Genomic DNA, 20,383 nt, shown 5'->3' on the forward strand with positions numbered 1-20,383 from the left:
AAATATTTAAATTTATGCAACATTATTCTTAGGCCAAAGCAATGTGACATGTCGTACAGGGATATGAGGAAAAAAGGTAGGTTTATTTGCGGCTTTGTGTTTTGTAGTTGCTTTTATTGTTGTTATTGTTATAACTAAGACTGTTTTTGATTCAACTTTCAACTTTAGCGTGTCTCTTTAATTTATCACTCCCACACATTCTTGGTACAGTATCTCACAAAGGTCCACACAGATACAAAGAGCAAGCACAGTGATCTGTGGTCCTTTAGGAGGAATGGCACTTTTCTAACATCAACAGGTTATACATTTTCTTTTTTTCAATGAAGAAAAGGGTTTTTTCCTGAAGGACTTTAAATAAAGGCTAGTATATTTCAGAACCAATTTTTTGATGTCAAAATATTTTTAAAAAATATCTTAATGAGAATGAATATTATACAAACTATATATATTATGATTTGCTTTGTACAACACATGTGTATAAGGAATGGTCCAGGACTTGGAAATGACATTAATAATAATACACCATCTATGTATTACTCTCTGGCACACATATTTTAAAAGCCTTTATTTTCTTCGCAGAGAGGTTATCAAACAGTTATTTTCCACCTTGGTCGACTTCTGGTTTTGTTTCAGTGGTTGCAAAACCAGAGTGTGGGAGGGAAAAAATGGGTTGTAGCACCCCGGTTCACTGAAGCAGCTCTAAAACATGGAAAATCTGAACATTGTTAGGCCATCCTCTCTGAGTGTTCTTAAAAACAATGTCCAACCCCAGGCCTTGCACAGTCTGTGATTAATAGATAACTTATCATATAAAAATTTTGCTATTAAAATGGTCATCTGATGAAATTGCAAGTCAAGTCACTGAAGAAAGGCATCTCCAGGATCAACATTTTTCAGCTCTAAACGCCATCACACCAGTTTTGCTTTTGCCATTTAAACTTTAAGCAATATGATATAAAGTTCCTCCTCGTCTCTGTACTTGAAAGTACAAATTCTCCCTTCTCTACCAGCTCCCCAACCCCCACTGCACACATATGCACAAAAACTTTGTGTGCCAAAAATCACTGTACTCTTCCCAGAAACACCAGCTCAGAATGGTTTAGACACTCAAGCTGGAGAAACAGTGACCCAGTGTGAGGTTCAATTGTTGGTAGAAAAACAGAAAAACAAAACCAAAAACAAAAAATGGAGAAAAGCGAAACTAGACAAGGAAAAGGTTTACTGTAAAAATCAATCAAGGCTTGCCTCTTCCAGAAGTCATTATTCCACCTATTCTCAAAGCAAGAGACTTGTACTATGTGCCTTTAATATTTATTTCAGTAGTGAATTTTTCTAACTATAATTTCTACCTTTTGCCTTCTATTCAGGAAATACATTTCATGCCATTTGCTATATTTACTTTTTTGTTCTTATTTTTATCACATGTATGTTAAATTGCTTTAAAAATTCAGGCTAGTCATATTTTGACCATCAACTAAAACAGAGCTAGTTCAAAACTGATAGCTGATTTTTCCCCTTACATTTAAAACAAATCCAGAGCTTATTCTTGATACAACAGGGACATTAAAATAAACATTTTTATTCATGTATTCATCCAGCACAATTTTTTTTAATAAAGTACCAAACAGCCCTGGCTGGCGTAGCTCAGTGGATTTAGTGCAGGCCTGAGAACCACACAATCGCGGTTCGATTCCCAGTCAGGGCACATGCCTGGGTTGCAGGCCAGTTCCTGGCAGGGGACTCACAAGAGGCAACCATACATTGATATTTCTCTCCTTCTCTCCTTCCCTTCCCCTCTAAAGATAAATAAAATAAAATCTTTTTTTAAAAAAAAGTACCAAACACTAGAGAAAATACTGGTGCAGTCACTGAACTCCAAATTACTATTTCTACTATCACTGTCCTTCATTTTTAGCAATAATACTAATGTCCTCAGTGATATTATTTGCAGAATGTAAAAAAGGAGATTGTTCAGAGAATTTATAATATTCCCAATAATTAGTGTGGCATACATGTTAGATAAGAGTCAGTCTACTAAATAGAATACTCTGTTGCCTGTTAACTATGATAACATTTTAATAAGTTTCTTTTAAATTCTACAGAGCAAAATACCCAAGAGCTTCACATACAATGGCACACTTTAGCCTCAGTTTGCATTTGGAACCCTAGCAGAACCTGGAAGTGAGTGTGTAAAAACATATTACTACCAAAAGAAAGATAAATCAAAAATCCATGTCCTTGTTATGGTGTTCCAAGAATGGTACATTATAAACTATGATTGGCTATTTTACCAGATGTAAGTGTTGCATAAACACAGCCGGCCACACAGCACCATCAAAATACAGGACATGGACAACAGTAAAATCCAACCAGGAATGTTGTACCAGCAAAGAAACTAATAACCTTTGTCTCAAGGTTGAATTTAGGAAAGTGACATTTACTTACAACACAGAATTTAAAGAGGAGTCTCAATGTAATCAGCCAGCATTACGCAATCTCTTATCATCTACAGATATCTACACACAACCAGTTTATACAGTCCCCCATGATACGCTCTTATATAATCCCCCAAATATCAAAATGTATAAATGAAATGGTTGTTACAAGACATCTAATGAGTCAGAAAATGTTTCTTGTTACTATAGAAGATGTAAAAGTGGGATACAAGTTTACCACATCATATATTACTATATCCAATTAAAACACTGTATCAATACAAATTCCTAGAAGTTACATACCTTCTCACTGTCTTAATACCCTAAAATGTAAAAGTTAATGGATTACCTTGCTGGACCAGAAAGAATTTCAGGGCTACTAAATCTGAATAGGGACCATAATGAGGTTTCTAAAACAACTTAGTCTTCTTAGATCAGTCTTAGAACTACAAAGTGAAAATATAGTTTTAAACAAATATCTGGCTTCCCATAATCTTGGCCATTCCTGAAAGGTCTCCAAGAAGAAACCACCCCTGTGATAGGCCTCCACCTTTCTTCCCGCTCCTTCTGGCACTGCCAGTTCTCCTGGGTGGTCCTAGAAAGAGTCTTAGAGCTTTAACGCTAAAAGGCAATTGGAAGATTCACCACCCTCAAGATGTGTAAACTGTGGTCCAAGAATATAAGTGATGAGCCCACAGCTAGATAACTGGTTAGACTCCTATGTTGGCATCCATCACCAATTTACAGAGCAAACTATAAATAAGTAATACTTTATGACATTCTACATTTGGCAGAGTTTTTCTAGATCTAAATTAGATATATCTACTCACTCTAGGTTGTTTTATGGACAACTTCAGAGTCTGCATACCTAGATAACTGAATTTTCTCTTATAAAAACCTATGTTTCATTAGGCTAGTTTTTCCAATTTGAAAGGAACATTACAGGCTTCTTAGAAACTTTTCTATGTATAAAAGTAAAGTAAAATCCAGAGAGGTTAAGTATCTTAAAGTGAAATTCAGCTGAACTATGTTAAGATATATTTAAATTAATACCATATTTGTTTTTTCCTTTAGAAATTTAAGTAAATTACCACTATCAGTGAATATTCTAGATACATTTAAAATATCCCAGAAATAAAAAACTACTATTTTATCTGGTTTAAGGTAGATCATAAAATTTAAAATTCAATTAGCCAAACAACAAACTTTGATGAGGAATTTCCAAGTCAAGAATTATAGCTACAAAAATAAGGAGTCAGTTGATGTCACTTCAGTCTCTGCCACCTCGGCCCAGTTTCTCACTTTACAGACAAGTATGAGAGCCCAAGCTATCTATCATACATCTCCCACCCGCATCCACCACACCCATACATTCATTCAATCTAGACTCTGCCTTAAAGACAGTGTCTCCAGTATCAAATACTGGTGGATATGAAGCAATGGGGAACCTTCATTCATTGCCTGCGGGAATGTAAAATGTTATAGTCACTTCGGAAGACAGTCGGGGGGTTTCTTACACAGGTACACAAGATGAGCACAGACCAAGCAATCATGCTCCTCGGTATTTACTCAAATGAGCTAAAAGTTTATGCCTACACTAAAACCTACATATGAATATCTATAGCAGTTTTATCAATAATTGCCAAAACTTGGAACCAAGACATCATCAAGAAATAAATGAATAGACTGGTAGGCCCTTGTAATTAGTATTATTCAAGGATAAAAATAAATGAGCTGCCAAGCTATTGTTCAGTGAATGAAGCAGGTCTGAAAGTATTACATTACATGATTTAAACTATATAACTTTATAATAAGGCTAAACCACAAAGAGCTATGTTATTTTTAAAGTACTGAACCCTAATATACACTATGAACTTTAGTTAATAATTCTGCATCAATAAAGATCATCAACTGTCTTCACAAATGCAGCATACTACGCAAGATATTAACAGGAATAACTGCATGTTGAGAGGAAAGGGTATATGGGAACTCTGTACTTTCCACATAACTTTTCTGTAAATCTAAGTATGCTCTTAAATATAATATCTATTAAAAAATAAGAACACTATCTCACAAACTAGTTATTATCATAAACTTATATAAAACTAGAAGGTTTAAATAATGTGAAAAGTGCATGCACAAATGAAATGACATTTCCCCCCAAACAAACATGGTGACGTTCATGCTACCTACAAAACAAAAAGCAACACAGATGACCATAATTAACTACAAGACATAAAACCTGAAAAATTCTTACCTGTCCTGCGACTGCTCTTCATACATCCTCTCCTTGCCTTCTTTAAAGAGTCTTATGGCCCGTTTTGACTTTTTCATTAGACTATCAATGTAGATTTTAAAGTACTCATTCTCACTGAGTTGGGCAAGTTTCTGGTTGTCATCATATTTACTCAGTATAAGTCGCAAATGCTGATACGTATCAGGTAAAATATCAAGTATATATGGTGGGCTGTTTTTCAATTGAAGTTTGGGATTTTGACACAGTCTGACCTAAAAACAAAGACAAAAATAAAATATTTCATATGAACCACAATACATTCTTTCAGAGAAAAACTGAGAAACTTAGTAATCTATGTACTATTTCTTCACTTTGCATAATATAAATTTTAATGTTAAAATTATTAACAATCTGGAAAGAGTTGACAAATACCCGCATCTATCTTAATACAATTAAATCCCATTTTCTTCTCCCATTCAGTTTTTCAAATTGAACTCATTGGGGTGACATTGGTTAATAAAATTATGTAAGTTTCAGGTGTACAATTCTATAATCCATCATCGGTGTGCTGTATCATGTGTTCATCAGCACAAGTCTTCTCTTTCCATCACCATTTACTGTCCTTTTACCCCCTTCTACCTCTGCCCACCCGTCTTTCACTCTGGTAACCACCATTCTGTTGTCTGTGTCCATGAGTTTGTTTTTGCTCAATTTTTCTTACATCATACCTTTACTTTCAACCCCTAAGATTTTGTTTTCTTTTTTACAATATCTTACTGTTCATGGTTTAATAGAACTTTAGGGTGTTAATTATTGTATACCACTAAATCACTATTTTAAATAAAAATGAGGAAATGAGCCTCTTCTACTGGTAACCATTGTCTCATATTTATGCATTATTTTACTACGCTGAACTCCCAGCTACAATACTTTCACTGATTTTTTTGCTGAGTTTTTTTAGATTTTATTTACTTATCTTTAGAGGGGAAGGGGAATGGAAGAGAAATATCAATGTATGGTTCCTCCTGTGTGTCCCCTGCTGGGAACTGGCCTGCAACCCAGGCATGTGCCCTGACTGGGAATCGAACCGCAGTTGTTTGGTTCGCAGGCCTGCGCTCAATCCACTGAGCTACACCAGCCAGGGCTTGATTTTAATTAATGTTTTGGTATATTGTTCCAAAACCTGAGGAGAATGAAACAAAGAGGTGCACTCTTAATAACTGAGTCATTAAATAGTAATAGGAGTCAGGTTAGAATGGGTCTATTCCATCTCCCCAGATTATGTCCCATGCCTACAAACCTGCAGTGCAGCATAACGGTTCAGTCACTCAAGTGCCACACAACCAGTGGGGTGTTGAGGGCCGCCTGCAGAACTGAAAATGCCTTCTGCTAGCAAGGAAAGATAGTAACTCAACTACTATATTCACTTCCACTTGTCCATGTGATTTGGTCAAAATTAACATATCTCATTCTTACCCCTGAACCAGTGCATAAGAAACCAGTAATTATTTAGTGAAATCATTGGGAAAGGCACAAGATCATACACAGTGTGGGGTGCACACTTTTACAAGAGGCAAAATGCACACATACGGGCGTATTTACTGAGAAGCTAGTCAAATGTAAACTTGAGGNAACTACTATATTCACTTCCACTTGTCCATGTGATTTGGTCAAAATTAACATATCTCATTCTTACCCCTGAACCAGAGCATAAGAAACCAGTAATTATTTAGTGAAATCATTGGGAAAGGCACAAGATCATACACAGTGTGGGGTGCACACTTTTACAAGAGGCAAAATGCACACATACAGGCGGATTTACTGAGAAGCTAGTCAAATGTAAACTTGAGGGCCCCTCAGATACTTGACTCTTGAAGACCTTAATTTTTTTATTGTAAAATTTTCAAGAGCAAGATACCTTAAATACAGTTGGTTAACAATGGTTAACTTGACTGTTTTTTTCTAGAGTGACTTTACCTCCATCACATTTCACTTTCTGTTGAATGGCACTGGAGTTTTTTGGAATCTGGCTAACTAGAATCTGAGTTGGAGATACATTTAGTTTAGCTTAGTGAAAGGTATATGTGAAGTGCATAGTCCTTTCTGGAACTAGTTAAATTACTGTCACCAGTTTGACAAAAGAATGGCTTCTAGAATACTTCAAGTAGCCACAGGGCTGACTAGCCCAGCATGGGGGCAAGAGGAAGGTCCAGGCAAAATCTGGTCATTTGAATGTGGCCAGTGGTACCAAGAACTAGAAGTATATGTGGTCAATGGAAGAGAATCAAAATATAAATTATTATAACTTTATTATTCTAAGAAAATTCACTCTCATACCCAGTTTTGTATTTATACTTTTGTATTTGTATTCTTTTTTATTAAAAGGATCTCTCCAAATTTCAGGCTCTGCAAAGCATGGGTCCACTACTGGGTATTCACAAAAGTGCCTGGGCCAAACAGAAAGCAGTTGAAAAATAATACTTTCAAGAACCACAAATAAAAAGTTGAAGAAACAACAAATGAAAAAAAAGTAGCCTCACTTCCTTTCTTTAATAAATAGCCATACAATTTTTGTGGGGGAAAAAATCTTGTTCAAACTATCAAATATCAGCCCCTAATTTAAGAGAAACATTTCTCACAGTCACTGAAGGCACTTTCATATCTTTGTTCTTTTTGTATACAGTGCCTAAAACAGAACTGTCTAGTACATAGCACAGAAGTAAAATAGAAATGTAGATGGCTTGGTTGATTGGTTCTGGAATAGTGTATGGGTGTACATATATATAAATTATACATAAATAATATGGTTACATTACTTCCTTATTTTCATGTTTAAACTATACAATTATTCAAATCAATAACTTAAAGGCACAGGCATACTTTAAGTGTAAAAACATTATTTTGATCTCCTGAACAAATAGAAAAGTTGAGACAGCTAATAATTTATCAAAAAACTGACAAATTTTTACAAAGGAACACTTAAAATGGCCAATTAAACTTTTATACACTCTTATTTTTGTGACTTCTTGATACAATGAGAGATGCTCATTCCCCACAGACTAATGGTGTCACAAATATGTCAATGATTTTTAACAAATCCTTGCTGAAACAGGATATAGTTTTTCAATTCTTAAAACTGAAAAATAGTATAACTAATATGAACAATTTTCAAAAACATTACTACCAACATCCTATAGCAGGAGCAGTTTAATTTCAGCAACATAAAACTTGGTACAACATGTTACAGATTGATAAATTATTAACTTGTAGTTGGGGAACTAGGTGGTTCCAAATTCATTTCCTCTACTGTTGAATATTTTAACTGATAAATAAAAAATTTCTTCCATGGTCAACAAAACCACAATTCAAAAATAAAATTCTCTCAGGTACCTTTTTCAGACATTCCAAATAACTGTTCTTTAACAGATTTTTTAAAATGTTACACATTGTTAATTTACTATTATCTACCTGAACTTTTTCTCATTTGCTTTATTTAAATCATAATACTCTGTGGGAATTTATCGCTCTATTCGGGAACATTGTTTGAATAAATACTATACACCAGGTACTAAGCTTTGTGCCAGGAAATTATAGATGATTAGAACATACTTCCTGCCTCAAGGAGTCTGGCAGAAGAGACCTAGTTCTCTGTAATTAACTTAGGAGCAATATAATTCTTGCTTGCAGGGATCTTAGTAAAGATCCTGTCCAATCCATTCATTTTCAGATAAAGAAACTAAGAACTACAAAGATTAAGGGACTATTAAAAAGTCATTAATCCAACACAAGAGCCTACATCTTCTGAATCTCAGGCTGATCTTCTTTCTAACTATATCACAATTTAATTAGAATCAGACATGTAATTGATGATTTCTAGTGAAACTCATTTACATTTTTATTTTACTCCATTTGCACATTTACATGAACTTCCAAATTGACTTTTTAATTCTACAAATGTTTGTGACAGGCATTGTTTCAGGCCCTAGGGAATACAAAAAGAAATAAATCATAGGCCTGCTCTCCAATTTTCTGAAAAAGACCAGTGGCTTAGAAAAGAATTCTGATGACAGCAGAATATGAGTACTGCAAATCAGGAACGTACACAGCACTAAAGGAGAAATGGTGCAGCTCACCTGTTTACACACAGGAGTGTTAGGAAAGGCATACCTAAATCTGTACAGGGAATATTCCAGACAAAGGGGTGTGAAAGGCTTGAGAGGCACCAGAGTACAGGGTGTGTGAAGAGGAGAGTCAAAGCAGTCATTCAAAAAGGTGGGGACACAAGAAACCCATGGATGTGTGGTACGAATAGATTTAAAATAGGCTAGAGTCAGTTCACCAAGGCCCTTTTAAGTCACAGTTTTCTAAATTTGCACTTGGGAAAGTGCAAATTTGAACTACCATATGCTGCTGCGTGTATAGTTCATCAGGTGCATTAGTATTAAACCCTGTGATTTATGACAGCTCCTGCTGAAAATGAATATCCCTACACCAGGACTATGCCTTCTAAGCAGGTCAAATTCAATTCAATTCAATAAATATTTATTGAGTGCCTGCAATGTGCAAGGAACTGTGAAAGCCATGGAAAGAAAAATTGCTTTTCAAAAAGCAGTATATTAAGGAAAAACTCAAGCTCACCACAAGGTTCAAGTTCTGATGCAAGCAACTTAGATCTCTTCTAGAATTACATAAGTCACTCCCTAGAATAAAAGTTGGTCCCAACCCAGAAGAGCTTATACAAAAAAACAATCTTCAGTCACATAATATAATAATAAACTTCTTAGGGCACCAACCGGTACGTGAAAAGATTGGTTCATTAGCAATATTACTCTTTGATTTTGAAATAAAAAGCAAAACAGTATTGGAATTGGGCTAAAAATTCCACAATAGTCATTGACTCAAAAGGATTTTATAGCTACCTAAAGATGACCTTGGAGATCACCAAGACCCACTCCCTCCTTCTGACATGACAATACTAAAACACAGAATTGGAACCCAGCAGAATTTACTGCTCAGAACTCAAATGTCTAGACTGACGAGTCAAGCACTCTCTCCATTACATTATATAATTGCCTGGTATATTTATTTAAATGTATTTAAAGATATTTAAGCAGAGCTCTCTATATTATAATTATGCACTGTTTGACACACATAAAATATATGTCTAATCTATACATACTATATATTTCAGAAAACATATGAATTTATATGTACATACATCATATACTTATAGTAAACCATACAAAAGCAAAAGCACAAATACAAACCAATATAGTAGAGTTTTCAAAGCCATCAATTATTCTTGGAATACTCTTACATTAAAAGAATTTCCTGACTCTGCCTTAATTAAAATTTCCAGCCAAAACATAACAAAAAGAAAGGTATTAGATCACCTAACATATTTCTTGCAAACAAGGTTCAAACCAGCCCCTAAAATGTATGAAAGAAAGTCTACTGAAGCAAATGGAAACTTCATCATCAAGGGAGAACTGCATCTACACTACAACAGACTTTCATTATGAAACACGCCTCACTTCATGGAACATTTAGTTATATGAAATCAAGAAAAGTACCCATGAAGCAAAATACCCCATTTTTAAAGACAATCCCCAAACCCTGAAGGAATGCCTTGTCTCTGCTTCTCATGCCAACGTTGTAAGAGGTTCCTTACTGCAGTCACACAGAAGCACATCATCATGATTAAATGCATCTGTGAGTAGTTTGGGTTCCTTCCATTTGAAGTTGGCAAATCATCACTAAGTACAAAAGTACAAAAATATATAAAATATAAAACTGTACAAAGTATAAAAATAATACAAAACTCTTTCTACGTAGAATATCAGTTGGGCAAAACAAGAAAGATAGCATATAAAACTGGTTATGAATCTAATTTATTAATTATAGTAGGATTTGGAGGAAACTACCAATTCCTTTGTGGTTTTCAAGGAAGGTGTCTTTAGAAGATGTATATAGGAAGCACCACTGAATAACTGACTAGATGTAATTAAAATGTCAACTGTGTATTCATTTGTCCACAATCTTTCTTCCAAATAAAAATGGAAGTTCCTTAAGGGTGGAGAAAATATCTATCTTACTGGTCTATCTCTTTCACCTAATGTACAATCTTGTATATAAATGTGCAATAAATACTTGATGAAGGGAAGGAGGAGTAAAAGGAAAGGAACAAAGGAAGAACCTATCAGAAGTAGGCTAATAATATGAATAGGAAGTCTATAATAGATTGAATAAACCTGTCTAAAAATTGAGTGCAAAATTTGGAGAAGAATTTCTCACATCAAATATAGAGGGTAAAGATGCTTTTGACTTGACACTCGTGGAAAGACGCCAATCACACTACTCCATGGAGCAGTGTACTCAATCTGCATACTACGAACACAGGCATTGGAATCACTCAAACCTAGGAGGTAGCCCTGCCATTTGCTAGCTTTACAACCTTGAGTCAGTTTCTCCTAGAAACTGCTTAGGATGTTCTAATTCTTAGAAGAGGAAAAGTAAAGTGCTCTGCACAGAAACTGGCACATAGTTGACACCTGCTACTCTTTACTATTTCTTCTCCTTATATCGTTTATATTATACCACAGCATGGCAAAATCCCTGCAGGTTTTGCAAATGTATGAGAATTAGACCAAAGGTACTGAGCATTTTATTGATCATTAAGAGCTCTTTTACTTCCTGAAGTTCTTCACAGTAACTGAAACTCTTTAAAAGTATGGAATGCTGGTGCAGGAAAGCAAAGAATAAAGCTAATAAGCCCAAGGCAGTCCGCCAGAGCACATCCCTGTAGGAGAACTTACATTAGATACAATATGGCTCCCCCGGCAAAAGCATTTGGGAAATGCTGGACTCTTAACTCTCTGCAGCCTCAGGCTTGGCTCACTACTCAGAAAATCAGAATTCGCCCAAAGATAAACGTCATGCCCCCAGGAAGGAGACTAGCAAATGTATACAGTGGGATGACGGCCTGATGTTATCTGTTAGCTTAGGAATGCATTATTCATTATTCTAGTGGTCCACATGAGGACCCACTATATGGTCTCACTATTAACCCCCTACAAAAAGGGATCTTGTCCTGGGAGGGGTGTGGAGTCTTCCCACCGGCCACATGGGGAGCAGCCGCTCTGCCCAGTGTATGCAAGTTTCTCCTATTAAAGCCCTTATGGATTTGAATAAGCCCACCTGTCAGCTCTTTGGAACCCATCTTCAATTTAGACTACTGGGGCTTTTTCTCAACAATGCTGACATGAAAATTTTTAACAGGTAATACATTTAATTTAATAATTATTTTTGTTATTGCTATTGGAAGATAATATGAGTGAGCTTAACAATTATATTAATAGTAACATGTTAAAGAGCCAAAGTTTAGTCAGATATTCAGATATTTTCAAAATACTTTTATCATTACTAAGAAAAAAATCAGCAACTTAAAAATATATATTAAAATTTTAAATACTTAAATATATGAGCAAGCAGAATAGATAAAAAAAGCATCCTGGCATCATTTAAGTCACAGTATGTTTCTAAGATGATCTTAATGTACAAGGTGAGAAGTGGTTTCCATTTTAATGTTTTATTTATTTACCAACTTATTGCTAGAAGACTGGTTAAAATATATTGCGTTTATTCTATAACATGCAATTTTCAAACATGGTGTAAACATTACAAATGGTATATCTTAAACCACTTCCTGCAAACCCAACATAAAATTTACAAATTCCCTCAAAAGGTCTGTTTATTTTCTTATTCTCCTTTTGTCTAACCAGAAGTTAGTGATCTACCAAAAGTTTAGTCTTTTACAGGCTCTTAGCCTTTCCCTCTCAGCGTTGTAACTGACAATGCTGATTTATCCATTGTTTCTACTTCCGTTACATCTTAAGTCATTCCCTCCCTATACTCCTTCTCCACAACCAACTAACATCTCCAACAGCACCCCCCACACACAGTTATACTCTACTCAAACCTTTAAGGTATCACAACTTACTTCCTTTACTAGTTGTCAAAATTTTAAAACAATTTTTAAATACTCCATTCTTTTTAATCTAGCCCCATCTCCTAAGTGAAACTATTCTAAAAGACTAACAGTGGTCACTAATCTTGAAATTCAGTGACTTCTTAAATTTTCATTCTACCTAGTTTTCTCCACTTGAATTTGACTTTCTACAAATTTGAAACTACCTCCTTATTGAAGCTGTCTCTACCCAATCCAATTCTTTTCCTACCTCTCTCAATACCGTTCTTTGATTCTTTTTCCTTCACTGCCATCTAATGACAAATACAACTTGACACACAGCCAAAAATTCCAATCCCTGACCTTTTCTCTGACTCTCACCTTCCACTCTGCCCTGCAAATCTCTTGCTGTTCTACAGCTTGACATGCTACCTCAACGGGCATATCCACCAAACATGTCTCTAGTTTCGACTTCTCTTAAACTGCACAATTTTCTGACTTCAAAATGCATTTCATTCTGATGGACAGAGGTAAGGTGGGCCAGGGACTTGGTGAAGGAAGATAGGCAAAGCCTGGGGATGGGGGGAGGGGGGGTAAGGACATCTGTAGTAGTGTCAACAATAAAAATAGAGAAAAAAATGTATTTCACTCTGGCATGTCAAACTCCACATGGCCAAAAACAAACTTATCATGCACCAACTCCCAAGCTTCCTCTTTTTCTTCCTATGTTCTTTATATCATTAAGGGCATCACTGCCTTCAGAGTCAACTGGGCTGAAAACCTCAAGGGTCACTTTCACTTCACCTTCTTTTTCATTCTGTGTATCTAAAGAGTCAGCAGGACCTGCAAATTTTACCTCCAAAATGCCTCCCACCTTGGAACCAGCATTTGCCTTTTCTAATGTCAATTCTCTAGCTTAGCCCTTCATTATTTCTTGTCTAGTCTGTTTTAATTTCTCTTGATTATTATTCCTACTTTTAAGTTTCTTTTCTCTTAATCCTACTCTGTAGATTCAAGAGAGTAATCTGTCACATCATAGCCTTGACTTTTTCTCTGCTCAAAGACTTCAATGGTTCTTTGTCTGCCAAATAAAGTTCAAATTCCTAGACATAGTGGTAAAGCCTCTTCGTCTTTCTCTAACTCACCTTCTCTCACTGCGTAATCTCCCTTTACCCATCACCCCTCCAACCTATATATTCTCTCCCTTTCTGGAACCCAAAACATGCAAATTAACAGTTGGTTAGCACCTCCACCATGCTGCATTCCATATTAGCATTTTGCCTCCACCACACACTGCCTCACATATTATGGCACTTACTACATTTTACAGGATGGTATGATTAATTATGAAATTTCTCTCTACAGTTCAGATATGGTAAATGAAAGAGAAAACCAATAGGCAGCATATTAAGGAACTTTGATATAAAGTAAATTTATTCAAAATCTGGATGATTATAATTTTATACCAGTTAAAATACTACTAACTGAGTAAGGCATCTGCTACATGCCCTGTATAATAAGGATAAGCCAAAGTAACTCTTGGGAGGGCTGCTTTAAATTTTTTCTTTTTACTTCATCAAAAGCTTTTTCTAAAAGTGACAAGTAACACAGCATGGATGTACCTGGAAAGCATGTTAAATGAAACAAGCCAGTCAGAGAAACACAAGTACCATAGGATTTTACTTCTACGTGGAATCTAATGAACAAAGTAAATAGACAAACAAAATAGAAATAGACTCATAGTAATACAGAACAGGTTGACAGCTGTTGGAGGAAAGGGGGCTTGGGGGCTGGGTTAAAAAAGGTGACAAAATCAAGGGGAAAAACTCATAGGCACGGAGAACAATACAATGATCACCAGAGGGGAAGAGGGTGGGGGAGGTAGAAGCGATGAAGCAGGGTAAATGGTGATAAAGACCTGACTGGGTGGTGAGCACACAATACAATATACAGATGATGTAGTATAAATGTATACATGAAAGCGATATAATTTTACTAACCAATGTCATCCCAATGAGTTCAATAAAATTTTCTAAAAATAAAACTAAATAAAGAAAATAACAGTGACAGTAGCAAACTGTGGGATCACTTCATTTATTTAAGAACAAATTCAAAACCTAACTCAGTACTAAACAACATGCCCAAGTAATTAATGCGTTATCATCGGTCTAAACCTACTGGGGCCCGTGATTCTGCTGACACAGAACAGCTTCACTAAGGAAAAGAAAATACATGAAGAACTACTTAAATGAATGGTATTCCCTGTCCCAAGGGCCCAATGAAGATAATATTCTTAAACCCAACAAATACTTACATATAATTCAAGCTTCTTTGGTTGACAAACTTTAAAATATATTATGGTCACAATGAAGTTATAAAGATAGAGTATGAATTATATTCAAAGCTTGACAAACATACTAAACGTACTGAGGGTAAAAGGCACAAAAGGCTGTTTGGCATAACTTTTTAAAGGCTTTTAAAACTCAGTAATGTAATTTCAAATAAATGACAAGGACAGCAAGACAAAAATGTAGGCAGGTACTCAATGTGCTTTGCTCTTAGGCTTCAATTAATTATTTTTTAATTTCCTGAACAGCTACATATGCTCAGTACATTTAGTATCTATTAGATAGAAAATTGTTTCCTCCATTTTCCATCACACTTGTGAAAATCCTGCTCAGGAACCTCACATTAATAAATTATCATTCCTACCATACTGATTAGCAATCACTTCCTCACCCTCACACCTCAGCATACACGTATTCAAGAGTACAATAATGCTGTTCCTAAAGGCAGTGTCCAGCAGAATCCAGACAGACAACTGTCTCAACAGTGGCCAGAAAACAAGGTGGTTGTTTCGACACTGCTCTCACTGTACTTTGTGTAAGTCTGCATTACAGCCCCTATTATCCATATCCAATTATGCCTGGCTCTGAGGCTAGTTTCTGAATTCCTTGACAAGTCAAGGGCAAACTTATTGTATCTTACCTAGCTTTGCATCCTCAGTACTTAATACGAACACAGTAGGCCCTCAATAAATGTTTACTAAGTGTTTAAGAAACCCCATCTCCGTAATACTTTGGAACAGACCCACATTTCAGAATATTTGAACCCAGATCACAGTTCTATCACTGTATCAAATGGACATGAACTGACCCGAAAGAATTTGGGGTCAGCTACTGACTTACAGTGACACATACAGCTAAGGCCAGAAAATGTGAGAGGCGTTGGGATATGCCAGTATTCTTCTTCTCAGTAAATTTACTACATTCAATGCAACTGAAGTTTTGTTACATTTTACATCTTGTAAGGAACACACTGAGCAATTAATCCCTCCAACTCTCAGTGACCTTGTATAGAAAGCCTTCCTTCTAAAAACATAACAATTAGTTGGAACTGGAATCTCAGTTGAGCATTTTAAATTCTATAGGCCAGGGTATGGTAAGACTATACCCTGGACTGCTTCATATCCGCGGCAAAATAAGTTATCCAACTGTGTACGTAGGTGAGACAGACTGAACTTAAAGCGTATTTTTTATTTACACCTCTAAGATCTGCCCTTGAAGAGGCTTCATAAAGAAAAAAAACGCTAACTAAACACTTTACCCTGCCTTTTACACAACTTACAGTTAGATCTGAAATTATGACTTTCTGTTATTCATGAGCTAAACTCATACTACTGCAGTTGTTTTACAAAACAGTTAGGTAATGTGTCAGGAGATTAACTTTTGGACTAATAATAAAGATCCTGATGTAATCACTAGGACAATGTTGAGACTATGAACCGCTCGCTTCCTTCACCACTGACAAAGAAGGAAGAAAAGATAAATACATGTGGGGAATGTTTCCACATTACACAATTAAATGAAATATATTTTAGTTAGTAATTATCAATGCCTTTTAATATTATGTGATGAAAAAGTAACAAACTGAGCTCTTTTACGATGGTTTATGTAATTTCCCTCCACAAAGCCCATGAATGCATTCATAAGTGAACACAACAATTTCATCATTGACAAATAATGAAGATAAATGGGGTAAAAACCATACAATCCACCTTTGCCAATACCCCAACCCACATTCCACTAAGTAGAGACTTGAAGTAATAGATTTCCTTGTAAGTCAAGTTTCTCAAATGGAGAGGCTAAATCCAAATGCACAAAAGGGTTAATCAAATAAAAAATGGCAGAAGCTTACCTACCAAATACCCATCTATTTTACCATAACCCATGCTGAAATAAATAAAAGTAGACAAAACTTATGTGAGTAATCAGTTACAGACCAAAATTATATGCACACATTCTTAGTGCTGCACAAATAACAACTTTATATTAACTATAGCTCACCACTTCCTTACATAAATCTTTTTTCATTTGATGTTCTGTACAAATTCTGACCACTCAAAGAAGGGGGTAAAGTGGGAGGAGCAGCTTCCTGGGAGAATATGACCCATTTTTTCCCACTCAAAAAACAGATAGTTTAGAGAAAAACCTTACATTCCTCCTCTTACACCCAAATAATGGTTTAGGCAATGAGAGTGACTTCAACTGCATACTGTTTAGAAATGCAAAGGCAGCTAGTATTGTGCCTGCCAAATAAATGCAATTTTTTCAACTGCATACTTTTCATTCTTAAGTATCCAATGCTAAATAGTCAAAATCTGACCTCAAGCAGCAAGTTGCAGGGCTGACACTATGACATCATTCTGTCTGGAGCACTTTAATATCACAATTTGAATAAACTGGCAGAAGCTTAAATAGGTCACAATTAAGCCCAAAACTAAGGATATTTACCTGGCAAAAATACTCTGGCTCTGCCCCACTAGACACACAATAACAAGCCTATCACTCACCTATCCATCTGTACTTTCCCTAAGGATAAATGAAAATAAGGTAAATCTTACCATCTTTCTGTATTTTTAATACCACCAACACTGGCTTTTTGTAGCAAGTATTTGCACACTGTTACAAACCAAGGTAAAGATGACTGATACCATTTGTTTTTGTAAAAGGCTTTAGTATATCCCTACAAAGGAATGTTTTTTTTCTAAACCTCCATTTCCACAATCACAAAGATATCAAGAACCTGACCCAAGTAAATGTATAATTACCCCCATATATCTATGAAATAAAGCCGTAAGGTGCTAAAACATTTACCAACATGTTAGGGGACAGCACTACTGCTTCAAAAGCAAGAACTATTAATTCTGGTTCTGACATCTGGCCTAATTTCTTCTTGTGAAATTGTAGTTCATCTGAAAGCAACATGCAAAAACCACAGAGGTTTCTGATACTCTTAGCCCCACACCTCCATCATAAATTTTCCTTTCACGATAAACAATGTGCAATCAAAAAGGCTTCCTGTTTCAAAATGGAAGAGATGAAAGAAACTATAACTCTCCCATTAACAACAACAAAAAAGTTTCTTAATGAAGATGAACTCTCAAAGATGAAAATGGAAACTCTCAAATACGGCTTCCTCGTGTAAGGACTGATCTGCTTTTTCCCCTGCAAATATTCTCAGCATCACACACTGTGGTTGTCACAAGCAGCCCATCAAAGATTTCTTAAATTATTTGTCTGCACTCTTTTGCTATCTAATAGCAACACAACTTCACATCAAATAGAACAAACACTTCCAAAGTATTCTATGGCCATGCACCAACAAAGAGCAGCCAACAGTAAAAACTTTGGAAGTTTTGCGTATCTGAGTCATGTAGAAAAAGTTGGATCCTTAAAGTATAATACAAAAGGGAAAAAAGTCTTTGGTTTGAATCCAACTTTTTAAAACACACAGTGGATGTAAGAAACATGGGCAATCCAAATCAAAAGACTGTCACCATAACAATTATTGTTAATTAGCAGTATAAATAAAACTGGAGAAACCACATTCAGGGTGAACAGGGCCAAGTACAGGCACACACAGAAACTTACCACTTTGTCCATGAGTTTCCAAGTTTTCTCCACAGTTCTGCGATCTGCTGCTGCTTGCTTAGGGGGTCCAACTGCATCTTGAATAGCATCAATAATACCCAATATGCGTGGTTTTCTGGGGTTTCCTCCTCGGCCACCAGGGTTTCTGCCATTCATAGAATTTGCCATCTGGAATCTTAGTTCTTTGAGAGGAAAATTTTTAAAAAAGAAAAGTTAGCTGGTCATAAAAATACTTAGCCAACAGAAAACTGACCTGGTTAACTTGCACACACTACATCCTCCTTCTTCAGTAAGAACAAAATCCAGGGTCCCAGATTCAACTTTTAAATAAAGTGTGAATTTGCACTTTCAATCTCTACACACAAAATGTTAGGTTGCAATGGACTTAGATTTGCTTTTGGAACACTAAGAGTTAAAAACGCAGAGAAGGACTGATTAATACCCAAGTCAAAACAACAACAAAAAACTTGCATAGGTTTCTTCCAACTAGATGAGAACATAATGTTCTCCCCCTCCCTGCCTTAATTCCACTTTAAAAGTCTAGAACTTAAGTCCCTGGAAACATTTTTGGGAGACTCATTGGAAAACCGCCCTTTCACTCTGCTGGGTTTCACTAAGTTATATAAACGTAAAGATTTTTCTACAGAAGCATAAGAAGCACGTCTGTTGTCAACAAAGACTCAGGACTTGGATATTCCCCGCTAAAACCACGAAGTATGGGCACATGAACACACTATTCTTTAAGGCAAAGCAGTGGAGTTATCCCAAAGTTAAGAGCTAAATGAACCAAGAAACAACAAACAAAAAAAAAAAACCAATTTCAAAAGAGAGGGTGAGAAATTGACAAGAGCGGACACAGAAAGACGAGTTCACATCTTGCTCTCCTAGCCTCTCATCTCACCCACGGCTGTGGGATTGCGGGGGGAGGTCGGTCCAAAGCTTTGTTTCGGGACGCCTGTGCCCCCCTTCCACGTTCAGGCCCCTCCCCTGCCACTTTTCGGACCTTAGCTGGAGGAGGAAGGCGAACGGAGAAAGGACAAATTATGTCTTGCGCCTCCAGCACCCGCAGCCCCTTCCGTCCGGGGCACTCCGGGTCCGGCTCCCGAGTGGACGCACCTCCCGGGTTGTCTGCGATTCCAGCAGCCCGTCTTGCTTTACTCCCTCTTCCTCCTCCCAGGGCCCGGCCCGGTTCCGCTCTTTAAATACCCCTCTTCAAATTGTGACTGCGGCGGCGACGACAGCTGGAAGCTGGGGCTGTCCCCTCTTCCTCAGTGGCCCGCGCTTGGCTGCCCCTGGGCCCCCTGGCCGGAAAGAAACGTCGAGCCTCCCGGGTGCCCACTTCCCTCCTGGCCTCTCGACACCGTATCTGTCCAGAGACACGCGTGTGCACGAGTCCGACTCTATACGCACGAGCCCACGGTACGTGGGTAAACCCGGGCAGGGAGCAATCGCCGTAAACGCACTCTCCCGAGGAAGGAGCAACGCGCCACCGAGACGGGGAGACGCAGCAATTACCGTTAAGACCAATCCACACCCGCTCTCCCCTCCCGCCAGACTCTCGGAGAGGCCGCGGGACGCCGCAGCGGCACTCAGCTGGAGGAGGAGACCACTCGCTGGACACTCCACCCCCGTAGGCTACACACACAGACACCCAGGCGCGGGGCAGGGCCGGGGGCGGGGCCGAGCCGGAATGAACCAATCCCGTAAGGTCTTACACTGCCAGACAGAGGGCGGCGCCAATAGGCGGGAGGTGTCGGCCGCCTGTGCACAACCACCCGGTCCACGTCTTCCAGGGTACACAATGGCTCCAAAG

The 20,383-nt window shown here is 37.1% G+C and overlaps 1 protein-coding gene across 6 annotated transcripts in view; it reads right to left on the reverse strand.

Annotated features, from left to right (window-relative positions):
• The window catches only part of CBLB (Cbl proto-oncogene B), a 219,550-nt gene extending 199,244 nt beyond the window's left edge, over positions 1–20,306 (reverse strand). For 2 of the 6 annotated variants that reach the window (XM_037063340.1, XM_037063339.1), the window contains exons 1-3: positions 20,086–20,212; positions 18,571–18,752; positions 4,693–4,943 (exon numbers count right to left, since the gene is read on the reverse strand). In XM_037063340.1, coding sequence (XP_036919235.1) covers positions 4,693–4,943; positions 18,571–18,738 — 419 coding nt within the window. In that variant the 5' untranslated portion in view covers positions 18,739–18,752; positions 20,086–20,212. The other 4 variants (XM_037063336.1, XM_037063338.1, XM_037063335.1 and 1 more) reach the window with 4 other exon arrangements.
• Positions 20,307–20,383: the final 77 nt, after the last annotated feature.

Source organism: Sturnira hondurensis, unplaced genomic scaffold (genome assembly GCF_014824575.4).
Source record: "Sturnira hondurensis isolate 20B ecotype Veracruz unplaced genomic scaffold, ASM1482457v3 Scaffold0014432, whole genome shotgun sequence".
Lineage (NCBI taxonomy): Eukaryota > Metazoa > Chordata > Mammalia > Chiroptera > Phyllostomidae > Sturnira > Sturnira hondurensis.